At 42.9% G+C, this 20,240-nt stretch overlaps 1 protein-coding gene across 1 annotated transcript in view; it reads right to left on the bottom strand.

The window, feature by feature from the left end:
* Positions 1 to 20,240, bottom strand: part of LOC144594557 (growth factor receptor-bound protein 2) — a 113,569-nt gene that overhangs the window by 32,417 nt on the left and 60,912 nt on the right. The window contains exon 2 of the mRNA XM_078401254.1: positions 6,643 to 6,740. Coding sequence (XP_078257380.1) covers positions 6,643 to 6,740 — 98 coding nt within the window. The remainder of the gene's footprint in view (positions 1 to 6,642; positions 6,741 to 20,240) is intronic.

Below are 20,240 nucleotides of genomic sequence, written 5' to 3'. Positions count from 1 at the left end.
CAGAGGCCACACACAAACTGGAGGAATAACACCTCACATTCCTCTTGGGAAGCTTACAACACAACGGTATGAATTTAGAATTCTCGAACTACCAACCCCTCCCCACCCCGCTTTCTTCCCCACCTCCCTCTCTTCCCTGTGCCCAACCTGGACTTGCACCTCTTTCTCCCTTCCCCTTCTACTTACATTCCTTTCTTTAGCTTTACAATTTGCAACTCTTCAATTCTTTTGGCTCTTACATTCGGTCTTTTCATCGCTGGTCTGTGTCCAACCATCGGCTGATCAATGCTCGGCTGATCCGCTGAGTTACTCCGCTGAGTTACTCCAGCATTTTGTGTCGACCAGCTGCTAATCAAACCCCCCCCCGCTCCTCTTCTCTTTTAGCTTACTTCCCCGCCCCTCCACTCCCCACCTAACAGTCAGTCTGAGGAAGGGTCTCAACCCCAAATGTCACCTATCCATGTTCTCCAGGGATGCTGCCCGACCCGCTGAGTTACTCTGGCACTTTTGTCTTTTTTTGTCAACCAGCATCTGTAGGGCCTTGTTTGCACAGATATTCAGAACAATTAATAAGTATGCACTATAACCAATGGCGTTAATTAAAAATCCAACTTAGAAATGCAATTAACTAAATTTGTTAACATTTCTAAAAGCAAAATTCAAAGAGTGAAAACAACTCAGAAATGTTTGGCATAGAAACAGCCCCTTCGACTCAATGGCTGTTCTGGACATGATGCTAAGTTAAAGTAACCATCTCACGGTGGCGCAGCGGTAGTTGCTGCCTTACAGCGAATGCAGCACCGGAGACCAAGGTTTGATCCCGACCATGGGTACTGTCTGTATGGAGTTTGTACGTTCTTCCCGTGACCTGCGTGGGTTTTCTCCGGGATCTTCGGTTTCCTCCCACAGTCAATTGGCTTGGTAAATGTAAAAATTGTCCCTAGTGTGTGTTGGATAGTGTTAATATGAGGGGATCGCTGGTCAGCACGGACCCGGTGGGCCGAAGGGCCTGTTTCCGCGCTGTACCTCTAAACAAAACTAAATTCTGCCTGCACGTGATCCTCCATTCCCTGCATATCGGTATGGACATCTAAAAGCCTCTTAAATGCTACTATCGTAACTGCTTCCACCACCACTCCCGGAAGTGTATCTAGGGCACCCACTAATATGTGTAGAAAACTTATCTCATGCATCTCCTTTAAATTTTCTCTTTCTGACCGTAAAGCTAGTTTGACCATAATCCAAGTTTGTCAAACCAGAAATAGAGCTGGTTTAAACAATATCCAGGGGAATTAATTATTTAAATTCTGAGCTTCAGAAAAAGCAAGAAGCAGGAAATGATGTGGAAAAAGGCCAGTGGAGCTGTTTAGAAACAGAAAAAAATAGGTGCAGGAGGAGGCCATTTGGCCCTTTGCGCCAGCACCGCCATTCATTGTGATCATGGCTGATCATCTACAATCAGTAACCTGTGCCTGCCTTCTCTCCATATCCCTTGATTCCACTATCCTCTAGAGCTCTATCTAACTCTCTTGTAAATTCAGCCAGTGAATTGGCCTCCACTGCCTTCTGTGGCAGAGAATTCCACAAATTCACAACTCTCTGGATGAAAAAGTCTCTTCTCACCTCAGTTTTAAATGGCCTTGCCTATTGATCCCCTTTATTCTTAGACTCTTCCCCCTGGTTCTGGACTCCCCCAACATTGGGAACATTTTTCCTACATCTAGCTTGTCTAGTCCTTTTAAAAGGGAGATAATGCTCATTTGAGAAACCAGGGTAATTAAGAATATGGAAAATAGGCAGGACATTAGAAAGAAAAAACTAAACTCACTTTTTAAAAAGGGAGGGAGAGAGAAAACGGGGAATTATAGACCAGTTAGCCTAACATCGGAAGTGGGGAAAATGCTAGAGTCAGTTATTAAAGATGTGATAGCATCACATTTGGAAAGTGGTGAAATCATCGGACAAAGCCAGCATGGATTTATGAAAGGCAAATCATGCCTGACGAATCTTATAGAATTTTTCGAGGATGTAACTAGTAGAGTGGATAAGGGAGAACCAGTCGATGTGTTATATCTGGACTTTCAGAAGGCCTTCGACAAGGTCCCACATAGGAGATTGGGGTACAAACGTAAAGCACACGGTATTGGGGGTTCAGTGTTGAGGTGGATAGAGAATTGGTTGGCGGACAGGAAGCAAAGAGTAGGAATAAACGGGTACTTTTCGGAATGGCAGGCAGTGACTGGTGGGGTACCGCAAGGCTCAGTGCTGGGACCCCAGTTATTTACAATATATATTAATGATTTGGATGAGGGAATTGAATGCAACATCTCTAAGTTTGCGGATGACACGAAGCTGGGTGGCAGTGTTAGCTGCGAGGAGGATGCTAGGAGGCTGCAGAGTGACTTGGATAGATTAGGAGAGTGGGCAAATCCATGGCAGATGCAATATAATGTGGATAAATGTGAGGTTATCCACTTTGGCGGCAAGAACAGGAAAGCAGAGTATGACCTGAATGGTGGCCAATTAGGAAAAGGGGAGATGCAACGTGACCTGGGTGTCATGGTGCACCAGTCATTGAAAGCAAGCGTGCAGGTGCAGCAGGCAGTGAAGAAAGTGAATGGTATGTTAGCATTCATAGCAAGAGGATTTGAGTATAGGAGCAGGGAGGTTCTGCTGCAGTTGTACAGGGCCTTGGTGAGACCGCACCTGGAGTATTGTGTACAGTTTTGGTCTCCTAATCTGAGGAAAGACATTCTAGCCTTAGAGGGAGTACAGAGAAGGTTCTCCAGATTGATCCCTGGGATGGCAAGACTTTCATATGAAGAAAGACTGGATAGACTAGGCTTATACTCGCTGGAATTTAGAAGACTGAGGGGGGATCTTATTGAAACATATAAAATTCTTAAGGGGTTGGAGAGGCTAGTTGCGGGAAGATTGTTCCCGATGTTGGGGAAGTCCAGAACCAGGGGTCACAGCTTAAGGATAAGGGGGAAGTCTTTTAGGACCGAGATGAGAAAAAAATTCTTCACACAGAGAGTGGTGAGTCTGTGGAATTCTCTGCCACAGAAGGTAGTTGAGGCCAGTTCATTGGCTATATTTAAGAGGGAGTTAGATGTGGCCCTTGTGGCTAAAGGGATCGGGGGTATGGAGAGAAGGCAGGTACAGGTTACTGAGCTGGATGATCAGCCATGATCATATTGAATGGCGGTGCAGGCTCGAAGGGCCAAATGGCCTACTCCTGAACCTATTTTCTATGTTTCTATGTTTCTAAAGTGACTTGGCAGCAAGCTGACTGTCTACTTGGTTAATTCTGCCTATTAGTCTTCTTCACAGGGTCTGGTGATAATCTCAGTTGATAACCCGCTCTATGTGCCATTCCAATCTATATTTGAATTACTTGTTGTTGTTTCTAAGATGGATCAGCAACCAGTGAACAGGTATTTAACTAAAGCAGCAGATCTGTGTTGAGAAACGTTATACAGCATGTTCAAGAATGCACTGAATAAATATTTGAAGGGACGTTTTGCCATGAGGATAGACAGTGGAGTGGGAGCAACTTTGGTGCAAGGAGTGATATAGATATGGTGATGACAAATATCTTTCTAATATGTTAGATTCTGTAGCAATTCATTCAAATTATATCACATACATATTGCACTGTTGTGCTACAATGGTAAATTTTTATTTTGCAATTTTCACCATCTAAAAAAAATATTCTTATCAAATCTGTATTCAACTCAATTCAGGGTGCCCTTACCAAGTCTATTTTAGTCAAATCTATCAATTTCCACCCCAAAATTCTACTGACCTCAGCCAGGAAACCACCAAATTGCTTCCCCCAGCATCCATTTTCCTTTAGAGAAGCAAGTTTCAGATTTCTATTAATATAATACCCTGACTGTAAATAGACCATCCTAGTTTCATTAAACAGCCTTGCATTAACTTTGTCATGATCCTCATTTTGTATTTGGTCCTTCAGATGAAATGATTGTGCCATTGCCCTAATGAACTTTTGTTTTAATCACATTAGTGCTATCATTTATCGTAATTAGATCCATCTCCAGGCTTCCCATCATCAGAGAAATTGCAAACCACCTTTCGCTGTGCAATTACCTTGTCTGAGCAGAAACGCACTTCACTAGCATAATCTGCTGACATTTCACACTGCCTGGTTTACATCCACCTCCCTCTAATCACTGGGCTATAACTTACAATCAAAGAGTCAGAAGAGGCTAATGTTACTTTCAACGCAAACTAGTCACTGTGCTGAACTGCACGAGGATGAAAAATGCTGTCATTTGTGCCTGCATGTCTAAAATACACTATCTTTAACAACTGTCAGCATAATGCTTAAGTGTAGCACTGCAATAGACAATAGGTGCAGTAGGCCATTCGGCCCTTCGAGCCAGCACTGCCATTCAATGTGATCATGGCTGATCATTCTCAATCAGTACCCCGTTCCTGCCTTCTCCCCATACCCCCTGACTCCGCTATCCTTAAGAGCTCTATCTAGCTCTCTCTTGAATGCATTCAGTGAATTGGCCTCCACTGCCTTCTGAGGCAGAGAATTCCACAGATTCACAACTCTCTGACTGAAAAAGTATTTCCTCATCTCCGTTCTAAATGGCCTACCCCTTATTCTTAAATTGTGGCCCCTTGTTCTGGACTCCCCCAACATTGGGAACACGTTTCCTGCCTCAAACGTGTCCAACCCCTTAATAATCTTATACATTTCGATAAGATCCCCTCTCATCCTTCTAAATTCCAGTGTATACAAGCCTAGTCATTCCAGTCTTTCAACATATGACAGCCCCGCCATTCCGGGAATTAACCTAGTTAATATTGTGATCACTGCCTCCTAATGGCTCTTTTACCTCGAGTCCCCTGATCAGATCAGGTTCATTACAAAACACTAAATCCAGAATTGCCTTCTCCCTAGTAGGCTTCAGTACAAGCTGTTCTAAGAATCCATCTCGGAGGCACTCCACAAACTCTTTCCTGGGATCCATTACCAACCTGATTTTCCCAGTCTACCTGCATGTTGCAATCTCTCATAACCACCGTAGTATTACATTTGCAACATGCCAATTTTAGCTCCTGATTCAACTTGCACCCTATGTCAAGGCTACTGTTTGGGGGCCTGTAGATAACTCCCAATAGGTCTTTTTACCCTTACAATTCCTCATTTCTATCCATACTGATTCTACATCTCCTGATTCTATGTCACCCCTTGTAGGGGAGTGAATATCATTCCTCACCAACAGAGCGACCACATTCCCTCTGCCCACCTGTATGTCATTTCTATATGTTGTGTACCCCTGAATATTCAGTTCCCAGCCCTGGTCCTCTTGTAGCCATGTCTCAGTGATTCCCACAACATCATACTTGCCGATGTCTAACTGAGCCTCAAGCTCATCCACTTTATTTTTTATACTTCGCGCATTTAAATACAACACTTTAATTTCGGTATTCACCTCCCCTCTCACACCGGTCACAATTGACCCTGACCTTACTCACTTATCCCTTTTAGAACTTCCCTTCCCATTTATTTGAGAGTCCTTTGCATTTTCTCCTGTATTCGCTTCCCCTTTAACTCCATCTTCATATTCCCAATTTGTCAACCCCTCCCCCCCCACTACTTAGTTTAAAGCCACACGTGTAGCACTAGCAAACCTGCCTGCCAGAATGTTGCCTCCCCTGCTGTTAAGGTGCAACCCGTCCCTCTTGTACAGGTCACCCCTACCCCAGAAGATATCCCAGTTGTCTAGAAATCGAAATCCCTGCTCCCTGCACCAGCCCCTCTGCCATACATTCATATCCCCGATCTCTCTATTCCTGCCCTCACCAAAACGAGGTACAGGTAACAGTCCAGAAACAACCACCTTCGACGTCCTACTTCTCAGTCTTCTTCCTAACTCTCTAAACTCATGTTGCAGTATCTCCTTCCTCTTCCTCCCGATGTCGTTCGTGCCCATGTGCTCAACTACTTCCGGTTGATCGCCTTCCCTCGCTAGGATGTTCTGAAGCCGGTCCGTGATATCTTGAATGCTGGCACCAGGGAGACAACAGACCATCCTCAAGTCCCGCCTGCGGCCACAGAATCTACTGTCCATACCTCGGACAATGGAGTCACCCACTACTATGGCTCTTCCTGACTTCGGTCTCCCCGGTCGAGTCTCCTTGCCTGGGTTAGATCTGCCAACACGTCCGCCGCTCGGACTGGGAGCGTCTTCTGCCCCGACAGCTCCCAAGAGGGTGTACCTGTTTGCAATAGGCACAGCCACCGGGCTCTCCTGGAGTCTACGTTCACTCACCCCTGAAACAGTCTCCCACCTTCGCTCGACCTGGACCCTTGGCGTGACAGCCTCACAGTAGGTCCGGTCCAAGACCCACTGTAAACATTAGACATATCAAACACCATTAAATCCAGCAAACGATAACGTAATTCAAATATGCCTGATACATATCCACAACGGAGAGGACATGAAGAAATCCACATCAAGACATCAAGTGTTTGGAGAGAAGTAGGAGCGATGTTGCAATGAAATTATGTACGAGTCACTAAAAATGCCCCTAGTCTGCAGGCATCCTATTGATCCCCTTCAATCGGACTTGGGGAAGGCAAAGACAGCACCAACTTACTGGTGTGGTTTCATTTCAATGTAGTTCTTTGGGATGAAGCCATCTTTTCCATTCAACTCAGCCTTGTACCAGTTCTGATCACATTCTTCATTTAAAACCTGCACAGGCAACACACAAAATAACATGTTAGATTGAGTGATGAACAGATACACTTTGGTTTACAGTTTGATGGGTTAGATTGTACATTCACATCTAAAGTAAAGTTTCAGGCTTTTTGATGCAAGGGCCTCATGTAGGGCTGCCAGCAGTTTTTGACATGAAAACCATTTGTCCTTTGTGGTATTGGTATGGAACTGCACATGGGACTCCCCAAGGCTCCTTAAACCCCACAAATTAAGGCAATAACTTAAAGGCAAAACCCAGCTAACCTGAAGCAATGCTCCAAGTGACCAAATGTGCTGTGGTTCTCAGCTAAAGTTGAGACAAGCATTGTGACGTCGAACGCGGCTGACGGCCAGGGTAAATGGAAAAGTGATATTTTTTTTTCAACTTTAGAAAGCCATTAACTTTTAAAATATAACACAAATTTGAACAAAACTTCCTACAACCCACCCCAGGACAATGGTAAATAAGGTGGGCCTAAAATTGTCGCGCTATCGTGTACCGTTTTAGCTGTATTTCGAGAACAGATAAACAAACAATCAAACAAGATGAGAGTTTTAATAATGTATATATATATAGAGAGACAGATATAGATGTGCTATATGCTTCATTGAATTACCGTCCCTGCCCCAAACTATCTCTCATGTTTTACTCTTATTTGAGATAACATTGGCAGTACTAAACATGCAAATTGAATGTCAGAACTTTGTTATCAGGGTAAGTATTTTACCTAAAATGTAAATTGTGAAGATAAATGGTGCCAGGATAATTTATAGGTCTTTCTGAAGAGAGACCAATGACGGAAATACTGCGAATGTGTGACTGATGTGTGTTGATAATTACCAATTATCAAATCTATTTTCTGTGGCTCTTAAATATATGTTTCTCACCTAGACACCAGAGTACAGACAACCCACCCTCAGGTAATTTTGTTCCAAGCTGGGACAGGAAATAGGTTTCTCAAGTGTTGCTGCCCCTTGTTTGCAAATGCCAGTGTTTGCCCTGAATAGTTCTGATCAGAAATCAAATCACAGCTTGTATCTCAAAACCTTGCGATGTCTCTAAAATGCAATGCCAGAGTAGACAGCTACCATTTGCGACATAATTACGCAATGCGATAAAAAAATGGATGAATATTGCTCAATGATATTGACTGGTTAGGAGCTCCAATTGACAAACTTTTGTGTCACAAGATATTTTAGGTCTCCCCTTTGACAAATGGGCCTTAGTTTAACATTTCACCTGGTACACAGCATTCGTGTGTCACTTGCTTTGGAATCCATAAAGTGATCTACGTCCTGAAGTTCTAAAATGGGCATCAAACCCATGACTATCTAATTCAATAACTGTTCCAACAAAAAACTAGGAAGTTTGTTTGCATTTGCCAGATTTTCCATGCAAATACGGATATTATGTATTCACAACTTTATCTCATCCACTATGATATCGATTTCAATTGATTAAATCTGGTTTAACTTGTTTGGTTCTTATCTATTGGGGTAGAATTTACAAATTAGGCCCTTACATAAAGGCCATTTACAAGCTAGACATTTGCTGCAGTGGTCAAACAGGTGTACAAGGCTGACAACAACCTCCACCTCAATGTTAGCAAAAGGAATTTGCCAGAATCTTAGTCCTGAAAAAGGTCTTTTGGCTCAACTTGTCCATGCCGATCAAAATGCTCCATCTAAGCTGGTCCCATTTGCCCATATTTGGCTCATACCCCTCTATACTGTTCTTTTCCATGTACAGGTCCAAATGTCAAATGCAATAGTACCTGTCTCAACTATTTCCTCTGGCAGCTCATTCCATAAACAGACCACCCACTGTATGGAAAACGTTACCTCAGGTTCCGATTAAATCTTTTCCCTCTCACCTAAAACCTATGCCCTCTAGTTCTTGATCCTGTTACCCTGGGAAAATGACTAATTATAGTGCAGGAAGGATGTGCAGATGCTGGTTTAAACCAAAGATATACACAAAAAGCTGGAGCAACTCAACGGGTCAGACAGTATCTCTGGAGAATAGGAATAGGTGACCTTTTGGGTCGGGACCCTTCTTCAGACTCTTGAATGTCTGAAGAAGGGTCTCAACCCGAAACGGCACCTATTCCTTTTCTCCAGAGATGCTGTCTGTCCCGCTGAGTTACTCCAGCTTTTTTGTGTCTATCTTATCTGAATTAAACTCCATTAGCCATTTGGAGCCACAAGGAACTGCGGTTGGTAACCATATTCACAGTCTACGATACCACCTATTTCAGGGTCATTGGGGCAGTCATCGACCTCAGGAAGTGGGGTGAACTACATGCTCCAGCTTTTATCAATGGTGCTGAAGTAGAGACGATTGAGAGTTTTAGGTTCCTAGGTGTAAATACTACCAACAATTTGTCCTGGTTCAAAACAATTGTCATTACGGCCAATACCTCTAGCTCATCAGAAAATTCACATGACTCAAATCAACTCTTACAATTAATTTCCAAAGAAGCAACATAAAAACATCTTATCAAGATGCATCACAGATTGATTTGGAAACTGCTCCGCCCGAGATTGCGAGCAAAAAGAGTTGTAGACGCAGCCCAGTGTATCATGCAAACTGACCTTTCTTCCCCTTCCCCACCCAATGATGCTATCTACACTCCATTTGAAAAAAACGCAGCACCATATTCAAGAACAGCTTCTTCCCTGCTGTTATCAGATTCTTACAAGCTAAGGGATGCATTCCTGAACCACCCCCCCTTCTCCCCCCCCCCCCCCCCCCACCCCCACCTTCCCCAATCCACCTCATTGCAGACCGTGCTCTTTAAAAAATCTCCACTTTCTCTGCAGGCACAACACAAAATTCTGCAGAACACCTTTTCACTTTGCTCTACCTATTGTTCTCACGTGGTTTTTGATCATAATCATGGACAGATGTTCGCTTTTATCCTGTGTAGCATGCAAAACAAAGTCTTCGCTTTATCTTGGTACACGTGACAATAAATTACATAGTTAATGCCGGTTTACTGCAAGGAGATTTTACAAATAAGAGGAATTTCATCCCGCCTGCACATGGGCCAGTTACTTAATATAGCAAGCATTTCGAAACAACAGAGAGGTGTTGCTTGGTAGTTGTGAAATATGTACAACATTGTGAATGACCAAAAATATTTAGACATCCAAATGAAAAGTGATATATTTTAAATTGAATGGAATTACATTTTTCAATTTGGGGAACACACTGGTCAGTAAAAGTAATGTTCACTCAAATCCAATACACTGTCACTCAACATTGTAAATCCATCTTTTAGATGAAACATTTCTGTAACACAACCTGAAACTCATCACCACAGTTCCAACTTTAGCTCAGACGATATGGGCAATACACAAGACTTAGAAAGTATTGAAGGAAACATGACTTGTAAACCGAGGGTTCTGAAATTCACTGAGCTAACATTAGTTTGTTTTCAATCAATTTGCCAACCTTAATCTTTGATGGACAACAGGCTACAGAAGCGTCAAAGCCTTCCACAAACCCTAGATGTTGTGGGCTCGAGATTGCCTTCCAATTCAGTATTAAATTGCAACCTTTATTGGTGAACCACAGGGATAGCTAAGAGAACTAATGTTGTTTCAATTGTGCCGCAGGTGTTCTAAGATGTCAAACAAATGTACAAAGATTCAATCCTAATCTCCAGGAGTGTGGAATTTAAATATTGTTTTACAAGACATGGGTTAGCTCCAGGGGCATCAGACTTCTTTCACATGCCAAATTCACAGAGATATGTTAACTGGGCACTACAACTTGCACGGTGCATAGTGATTAGTAAAATTCGGGCAGGGAGTTGATGAGACTGTCTGGAGAATAAATTCCACGGAAATGTAGTTGGGAAAGGGATTGCTAAGAGCTGGGATACACTCGTTGAGCCGATATAACCTCCAATGCCATAAGGAGACATGGGAGAAAAAATATGAATTTAATAATTCTTGGGAATCCAAAGAACCATAAGAATACCAATCTCAAACATCAATATCCTTCCAATAGCAGATGAAACAAGCCAGTAAAAAGCTGTATTATCTAACACATATTCACTGCTGTCAGTGCATTTGAAAAACAAGAACATGGACAACTTATAGTAATTTTTTAAATTAATTTATAACTTCAAGGAACACCAAAATAGGTCTAGTACGTTCACTCTAGTCTCAATGTCACCCATAATTCTTACAAACTCCCACCTGATCATTGCAATCTCATCTGGCCATTCCTCTCAGTAACAAGTACATAATTTTGAATATTGTTGGTGGTGGGGTGGGACTTTCAGAGGAAACCAGCAACAGCTAAATCTGTGGTATGATGGTTTCTGATGCAGGGGAGGGTGGAGTTAGCAGAGCTACAGTGATAAGAGACTCCACAGTTAGGGGGTTAGACAGGAGGTTCTGTTATCACGAACAGAACTCCCGGATGCTGTGTTGTCTCTTGGTGCGGGTGTCAAGGATGTCTCCTAGCAGTTGCAGAACATTCTCAAAGGGGAGGGCAAACAGTCAGCTTGTAGTAGAATATAGGCACAACGTGCTGGAGCAACTCAGCGGCTGAGGCAGCATCTCTGGAGAAAAGGAACAGCTGATGTTTCGGATCGGAACACTTCTTCAGGCCTATCTCCAGATCCTCCCCCACCCTACCCACCTGGTTATGGAAAATGAATACATGGCCGAGGAGCTAGTGCAAGTGGGAGGGACCAGTCCCTCTTTTTCAGGTCATTGATGAATTTAAAAGAGAGTTAGATAGAGCTCTAGGGGCTAGCGGAATCAAGGGCTATGGGGAGAAGGGAGGCACGGGTTACTGATTGTGGATGATCAGCCATGATCACAATGAATGGCATTGCTGACTCGAAGGGCCAAATGGCCTCCTCCTGCACCTATTTTCTATGTTTTCTATGTCCCAACTGAGCGTTAGTGGCCCCACTTGGATGGGTTTAAATTAATCAGCAAGGAGGTGGGATGCAAGGAGGTGTAATAGATAAAGTTGAAGCAAATACACGTTGCTTTTTGTCTTGCCTGTTGAACTTGGTCACCTGAACTTATGTATTTATTTCAACTTCATCTATTACACTATTTTGGGCACCACATCCCAAAATAGTTCAGGTCCGAAACGATTTTCTGTTTCTCTTCACAGTTGCTGTCTGGCCTCAAAGGATTTTTAGTAATTTATTTTGATTTCAGATTTCCATCTGCAGTTTTTTTTTGTTTTCATTGATTACCCTGTGCTTCTCCAAATGTTGATTAATGGCTGTCCCTCAATTATCAATGATGCCCTTCACGTTACGTCAGTGTCAACGATTGAACAGCCCATAGTTTCTCAGTCTGTCCCACACACAACAGTGTCTAATTGGCAGATTTGCAGTGCCACACAGCACTTGGAAAATGATGGTTAGAGACTCTATTTCCATCCTTGCTTCTTTTTAAGCAATTAGGATACACATTTGACCCAGGCCCACTTTTAGAGTATATCTACATATGTCCTCTTTTTATGAATCATACACAATATTTCATTTTCACTTTATAATGCATCCATCCCTACTTCCGCGAAACAAAATATTTAATTATATACTTTTTCCACTCCATGTTTTTCCAAGGACTTAACTCTTACTTTTATTTGTTTCTGTTTGCATACCTCTAAAAAACAACTTGGGGGTTTTCCATGATTTTGCTTGGCAATAATTTTTTTATGTACCCCCTTTGCTTCCACATGGATTACATCCTTCCATTCCCTGCTTTGTCTGGCCTGTCTAAAAGGCTCTTAAACACTGCTGTCATATCTGCTTCCACCACTTCCTCTAGCAATACATTCCAGGCACACATCACTGTAAAAATACCTGACTTGTAAATCTCCTTTAAGCTTTTTTCTTATCTTAACGCTCTGCCCTCAATTATTTGACATTTCCACCCTGGAACAAAAGCCATTTACCCTATCTATGCCTCTCAATTTTATATTACTTCCTCAGCCTCCCCCATTAAAAAAACAAACCAAGTTTATCCAACCTTTCCTTATAGCTGATATTCTCTAATCTTGTCAACATCCTAGTGAACCTTTCCATTCTCTCTCCAAAGCCTCTACATTCTTCCTGTAAAAAAACCAACCGATCCTGCACATAATACTTTGATTATGACCCGTCCAATGTTTTATAGAGCTGAAATATTACTTTGACTTTTACACTCAACAGCCTGACCAATGAAGGAAAACATGCCATAGACCTCCTTAACCATTTATCTACTTGTGTTGCCACTTTCAGTGAGCTACGGACCTGTACCCAAGCTCCCCCGTACATTAATGCTCCTAAAGGTTCTATTTACTGTATACCTTCCTCTTGTGTGTGACTTTCAAAGTTTAACACCTCGCTTGTCCAGATTAAACTCCATCTGCCATTTCTCCACCCATACCTCCAATTGGTCTATATCATGCAGTATCCTTTGACAACCTTCCACAACTCGTCCAGTTTTGTATAGGCCGCAAACTTACTAGTCAACCTGCCTACATTTGCACCCAATTTATTTATATAGCAAACAGAGGTTCTAAGTTTATTTAATGTTGATGTTTCAGTTTCGGCCGTATTGTCCCCTTCTTTTGTTTCTAACACGATGCTCAGCATCCAAAGAGAGCGTGGCTATAGTTTACGGAGTTCCTTTTCTGAACATTCATCGCATTCTTGAATGCCTCATGCTACTTTGACACCAATGTACCTTCATAGAGCAAAACAAATCTCAACTTTACAAACATCGGATTTAGCCTCATTTAGAATTTTATTCCCAATTGTTGCCTTTCATATCCACTCCTTCCGTTTTCCTCCCCACAGTAATAGTCACAGAGTCATAGTCATAGTGTGATACAGTGTAGAAACAGGCCCTTATGCCTAACTTGCCCACACCGGCCAACATGTCCCAGCTACACTAGTCCCACCTGCCTGCGCTTGGTCCATATCCCTCCAACCCTGTCTAACTGTTTCTTAAATGTTGGGATAGTCACAGCCTCAACTACCTCCTCTGGCAGCTGAGACTGCTTCACCTATCTTTTACAATGTTAGTCCAGGGTAATTTGAAGTCAGTTAAAAATTCCCTATTACCACATTATTTTTTCACTGGCTCTTCAATTTTCCTTTATTTGTTTAGATCTACAATGCACTTCGAGCAATATGATTGTTCCTTTTCTATTCCTTAACTCAACCTATACGGCCATAATTTATTATCCTCTAAGCATAACATCCCACACCTCAGTTCTGTCTGCTTCCTTACCCAATAATGCCACACATTTTTAACACCCCATTACAAAATCCAGCATCCATGAACATTGAATTGCCGACCCCCTCCACAAAAGACTACATAGCAACGTATTTATCTGCTCCAAGCACTGGATCCAGACAAAGTTACCACAGTTTAATACAGATAAGCTTCTGAAAGATTGAATTCAAAATAGCAAATGAGTGATTGTGAGAACACATGTACCAAAAGGCAAAAACATATACAGTCTTATGTCCAGGGCATGACTCTAATACAACTGAGCCAAGAGTGATAACTTTGGAAAAGCGACTGGTCATAAATTCACAGAATATGGTAGCAAAGCGATTAAGTCACTGGACTAACTGACAGTGGCTGAACTATTGATCCAGAGACGTTCAAATTCCACTAGAATAACACAGGAATTTAAATTGAAGTAATTAAATAAATTGGAAGCCTCTTGCAAGGAAAAGGAGTCTTGACAGTGGAATAAATGCTAAAACATCAAAAACATCTTCAAATAGTGATGAGCTGTTAGCTTTCAGTTTAACGGGTGAATTTCTGAAAAGTGTCAAGAGCATAGAATAACCAACATTCCGACAAGAGCAAATCGCATCCCTATCACTCCTCCGGTTATCTCCCAAATATAGATTAAATATTTAAAAGAAAATGCCATTAATTTTTCCTGATATCTCGCACAGCCAGTTAAAAGGAATATGTACTGGAAAATAGATGTCAAAAATATTTCAAGACTCTTCAGTACTCCCTTCAGAGGGAGTTTCATCACGACACCAGTAATTAGTGAGTAATCCCACCAGTCAGCTGAAAATAGATGTTGAGGATTGGTTTACTGCCAACAAAATCCATTATGTTCCCATAACATAAGTAACATGCTGATAAATTACAAGGGCAGCTGGATGTGTGAAAATGGTGACTGCAGGGAACAGCTGATCAGATCAGTTAACTGTAATGGGCAGAAAACCATAGAGTGGAGACCAGACAACTGCGTCCAAAGTAATGGTGGAGCTCTGCATCACAAGCAGCAAGGACGAACATTTAGCTCCTTTACAACATAAGTTGGACTCTCACTCTAAGGACATGGAGAGCACTCTTAAGATAACCTACATTACAATTACACCAGTAACATTGCTTTAATGGAACTATATAAATACAAGGTACACACAAAGTGCTGGAATAACTCAGCCGGTCAGGTAGCATCTCTGGAGAAAAACTCTTCTACATATATGAATACAAGTATTTATTCCAGATGCTAAACACTTTACACGACCCAGAAGCAGCAGCCTTGGTGTTATTTTTTTGGTTTGTTTTGTTTTTAGAGATACAGTGCGGAAACAGGCCCTTCAGCCCACCGAGTCCGCGCCGCCCAGCGATCCCCCGCACACTAACACTATCCTACATACACCAGGGACAACTTTTACATATCACCCAGTCAATTAACCTACAAACCTGAACGTCTTTGGAGTGGGAGGAAACCGAAGATCTCAGAGAAAACCCACGCAGGTCACGGGGAGAATGTACAAACTCCATACAGACGGCACCCGTAGTCAGGATCGAACCCGAGTCTCCGGCGCTGCATTCGCTGTAAGGCAGCAACTCTACCGCTGCGCCACCGTGCCGCACTTTTAACATCAGTAATGTCAATCTACCCTTAGTCAATCTCAAACAGACAAAATGCCTGGAGTGAGGTTTAGGGTGCGTGTTGTTTCTACTGGGAGATAGAGCATTGAAAAGCACTTTACACAAAATGTGCATATTTATGCATTTTTAAGTAAAATATTACAAAGTTTTCAAAGGAATGCAAACATACAGAACGTTGACAGAGGTTAGGATAACTGATTGAGTGCCTCACTAGAATGGCACACTAGCTACATTGTTCATAAGAAAGTGCAAACGAATTCTGTGCAAGTGCTTTTCCTGTTACACAATTAATTGGTTTGTAAATGGTCGTGTCCCAGAGACTTCTCTCAAAATGTCAAAACACCAAATCTACCACCAAATCTGAAAAAATGTTACAATCACTAAATTGTCAACCAGTGGCATTCGATAAGAACACTTGAAGTTATCAACCCAGTCACAAGATTTAATGCACTGAACAGTTAAACTCTAGTTTCGCAAATATTATGCTGCAATCCTACATGGACTCTCTCTGGCTGCTGAGATTATATACTGACCCCGATGAAAGCAAAGGAACAGCAACACAACATTCCTTTAATTTCTAACTCGACAGGCACTACTAAACTGGGAACCAAATCAGAGGCATCACATATTTCATTAGTCAGGGCATTAAATACAAGAACAGGGAGGTTATGTTCCGACTTCATGAAACATTTGTCAGACCTCAGCTGAAGTGCTGCGTGCTGTTCCAATTGCCACACTGAAGGAAAGATGCGAGTGCTGGAGAGGGTGCAGAGTAGATTCATGAGCATGTTGCCTGGGATTGTGTGTTTCAAGTTATGAAGATATACTGGAGAGGCTATGCCTGTTTTCTCTGGAGTGCAGGTGGTTAAGAAGGGACATGATAGGGTATATAAAAAAGGTATAAGGGGAAATTAATAGGATGGGCTGCAGGAATTTTTCCCTCAGAGGGAGATAAAACAAGAGGACGTAACTTGAGAGTAAGGGACAAAAGATTTATAGGGTATCTGAAGGGGTCCATTTTCACCAGGGAATGGTGAGTGTCTAGTATGCGCTGCTTGTTAGAGTGCTTGAAGCAAAGTCACTGACAGTATTTAAGTGTCTATATGAGCACTGTGGATGTGTACCCAGTAGTCAGCATGCACATGATGGTCCGAATGACCTATTTTCGTGCTGCAGGAATATCTAACCATAATTTGTATTTGGTGCTGGTGCCTGAAAAGTATTCTTTTCCACATCAATCGCAAAATGAATATAAAATAAATCAGTATTTAGAGTGCAAGCTGACACTTGCCATTGGCTCCATTAGAGGATACTGGATCAAATCTAATATGTTCAGAGTATTGGTTGCTTTCTTTATAGAGAGAATTCTTATAGTCTGTCCTTTTTAAAGTTTTTCATACTCGGGTTTAGGGGAAATTAAATCATGCCATTTGAAACTACCACAAAATCTCCTTGCCTTACTTGGTCCTCTGTCAATCCACAATCATCTGTTTCCTGCTAATTCTTAATTTGCTAGCACAATATCTTGGAAGACCTGATGGAATATAGTGTAGCAAAGTGTGGAGTCATGCATTTTGGTAGGAGGAATAAAGGCCCAAACTATTTTCAAAATGCAGAGAGAATCCAGAAATCGGAGATGCAAAGAGACTTGGGAATGTTGGCGCAGGATTCCCAAAAAGTTAATCTGCAAGTAGAATCAGTAGTAAAGAAAGCAAACTCAATGCTAGCATTTTTTTTCGACAAGGCTTATATACAAAAACAGGGATGCAATGCTGAGGCTCTATAAGGCGCTGGTCAGGCCACATTTGGAATATTGTGAGCAATTGTGGGCACCATATCTGAGGAAGGATGTGCTGGCTCTGGAGAGGGTCCAGAGGAGGTTTGCAAGAATGATCCAAGGAATGAGTAGGTTTACATATGATGAGCATTTGACGGCACTGGGCCTATATTCGCTGAAGTTTAGAAGAATGAGGGGGTACCTCATTGAAACCTACAGAATAGTGAAAAGGCTTGGATAGAGCCGATGTGGAGAGGACTTTTCTACTAGTGGGAGAGTCTAGGACTAGAGGTCATGGCCTCAGAATTAAAGGACGTTCTTTTAGGAAGGAGATGATGCAGAATTTCTTTAGTCAGAGGGTGGTGAATGTATGGAATTCTTTGCCACAGAAGGCTGCGGTGGCAGTCAGTGGATATATTTAAGGCAGCGATAGATTCTTGATTAGTACGGGTGTCAGGCTATGGGGGAAAAGGCAGGAGAATGGGGTTAGGAGGGAGAGATAGATCAGCTATGAATGAATGGCGTAGACTTGATGGGCCAAATGTCCTAATTCTACTCCAATCACATGATCTTATGATCTGAAAGGGTCTTTACAATTCATGGTTAAATTGTCTTAGTACCCATTTTGAATGGCTGTACCGCTGGAAATGTCCCTCACACAGTGACTTCAACTCAAAGCTGATGCAATGACCACAATGAGATTGTTAAATACAGTGAAACTTCAATAATCTACAATCTGATTGTTCTGAAATCCCGATGGTTTTGTATCTATTTCTCCAGGTGATTTTCCCCACATTCCCTTTAATCTCACCAGGGCCCCCTCTCCAAACTCCCTTTAATCTCACCAGGGCCCCCTCTCCAAACTCCCTTTAAACTCACCAGGGACCCGCTACACAGTATTCTCTCATCTTCAGTATACGCTGGAAAGAACTCTTCTTCTTGGGCTTGCGCTCCAAAGCCATACAGAGGAATTTCTACGCTGCTAAAATTAGCATCCATTGGATGGGACATAAAACAGAGACCTATCTGTCTGGTCAAGTGAATGGAAAATTCTTAAGCCATTGGAAATGCAATTAGAATATTATTTTGGTGTTGTGGTCAACATTCCCTCCTTAAGTTGACTGACCTGTCAAAACAAATTATTCCCCTATCAGGTCTGATCTTGTCCATAAATGGATTTTAGTGAATCAGCAGCCGTAGTATTATCATACAAGCAGCAAGAGTACGAGACTATTCAGCCTTGCTCCAACATTTAATATGATCATGGCCAATAATTCACTTCAGTTCCTGTCACTGTTCACTCTCCTTTCTCTGACCGTTTATTATGAAACATCTACCTCCCCATTTAATATATTTACAGAATTCCACAGATTCACCACCCTCTCCCAATCTGTTCTAAATGACATAGCCCATAGGATGAAACTGTGACCCTGGTTCTGGACTCTGGAGCAGTCTCAGTGTAACATAGAACCATAGAAAATAGGTGCAGGAGTAGGCCATTCGGCCCTTCGAGCCTGCACCGCCATTCAATATGATCATGGCTGATCATCCAACTCAGTATCCCGTACCTGCCTTCTCTCCATACCCCCTGATCCCTTTAGCCACAAGGGCAACATCTAACTCCCTCTTAAATATAGCCAATGAACTGGCCTCAACAACCTTCTGTGGCAGAGAATTCCACAGATTCACCACTCTCTGTGTGAAAAAAAACTTGCTCATCTCGGTCCTAAAAGACTTCCCCCTTATCCTTAAACTGTGACCCCTTGTTCTGGACTTTCCCAACATCGGGAACAATCTTCCTGCATCTAGCTTATCCAACCCCTTAAGAATTTTATAAGAAAATAACTGCAGATGCTGGTACAAATCGATTTATTCACAAAATGCTGGAGTAACTCAGCAGGTCAGGCAGCATCTCGGGAGAGAAGGAATGGGTGACGTTTCGGGTCGAGACCCTTCTTCAGACTGATGTCGGGGGTGGGACAAAGGAAGGATATAGGTGGAGACAGGAAGATAGAGGGAGATCTGGGAAGGAGGAGGGGAAGGGAGGGACAGAGGAGCTATCTGAAGTTGGAGAAGTCGACGTTCATACCACCGGGCCGCAAACTGCCCAGGCGAAATATGAGGTGCTGCTCCTCCAATTTCCGGCGGGCCTCACTATGGCACTGGAGGAGGCCCATGACAGAGAGGTCAGACTGGGAATGGGAGGGGGAGTTAAAGTGCTGGGCCACCGGGAGATCAGTTGCGTTAATGCGGACCGAGCGCAGGTGTTCAGCGAAGCGATCGCCGAGCCTGCGCTTGGTTTCGCCGATATAGATGAGTTGACATCTAGAGCAGCGGATGCAATAGATGAGGTTGGAGGAGGTGCAGGTGAACCTCTGTCTCACCTGGAAAGAATGTTTGGGTCCTTTGATGGAGTTGAGGGGGGAGGTGAAGGGACAGGTGTTGCATCTCGTGCGGTTGCAAGGGAAAGTGCCCGGGGTTAGGGTGGTTTGGGTAGGAAGGGACGAGTGGACCAGGGAGTTGCGGAGGGAACGGTCTCTGCGGAATGCAGAGAGGGGAGGGGATGGGAAGATATGGCCAGTGATGGGGTCCTGTTGTAGGTGACGGAAATGTTGGTGGATGATATGTTGGATCCGCTGGCTGGTGGGGTGGAAGGTGAGAACGAGGGGGATCCTGTCCTTGTTGCGAGTGGGGGGATGGGGAGCAAGAGCGGAGCTGCGGGATGTAGAAGAGACCCTAGTGAGAGCCTCATCTATAATGGAGGAGGGGAAGCCCCGTTTTCTGAAAAACGAGGACATCTCGGAAGCCCTAGTCTG

This window comes from Rhinoraja longicauda, chromosome 6 (genome assembly GCF_053455715.1).
Source record: "Rhinoraja longicauda isolate Sanriku21f chromosome 6, sRhiLon1.1, whole genome shotgun sequence".
NCBI lineage: Eukaryota > Metazoa > Chordata > Chondrichthyes > Rajiformes > Arhynchobatidae > Rhinoraja > Rhinoraja longicauda.
This window is presented reverse-complemented; position numbering and strand designations above follow the sequence as displayed.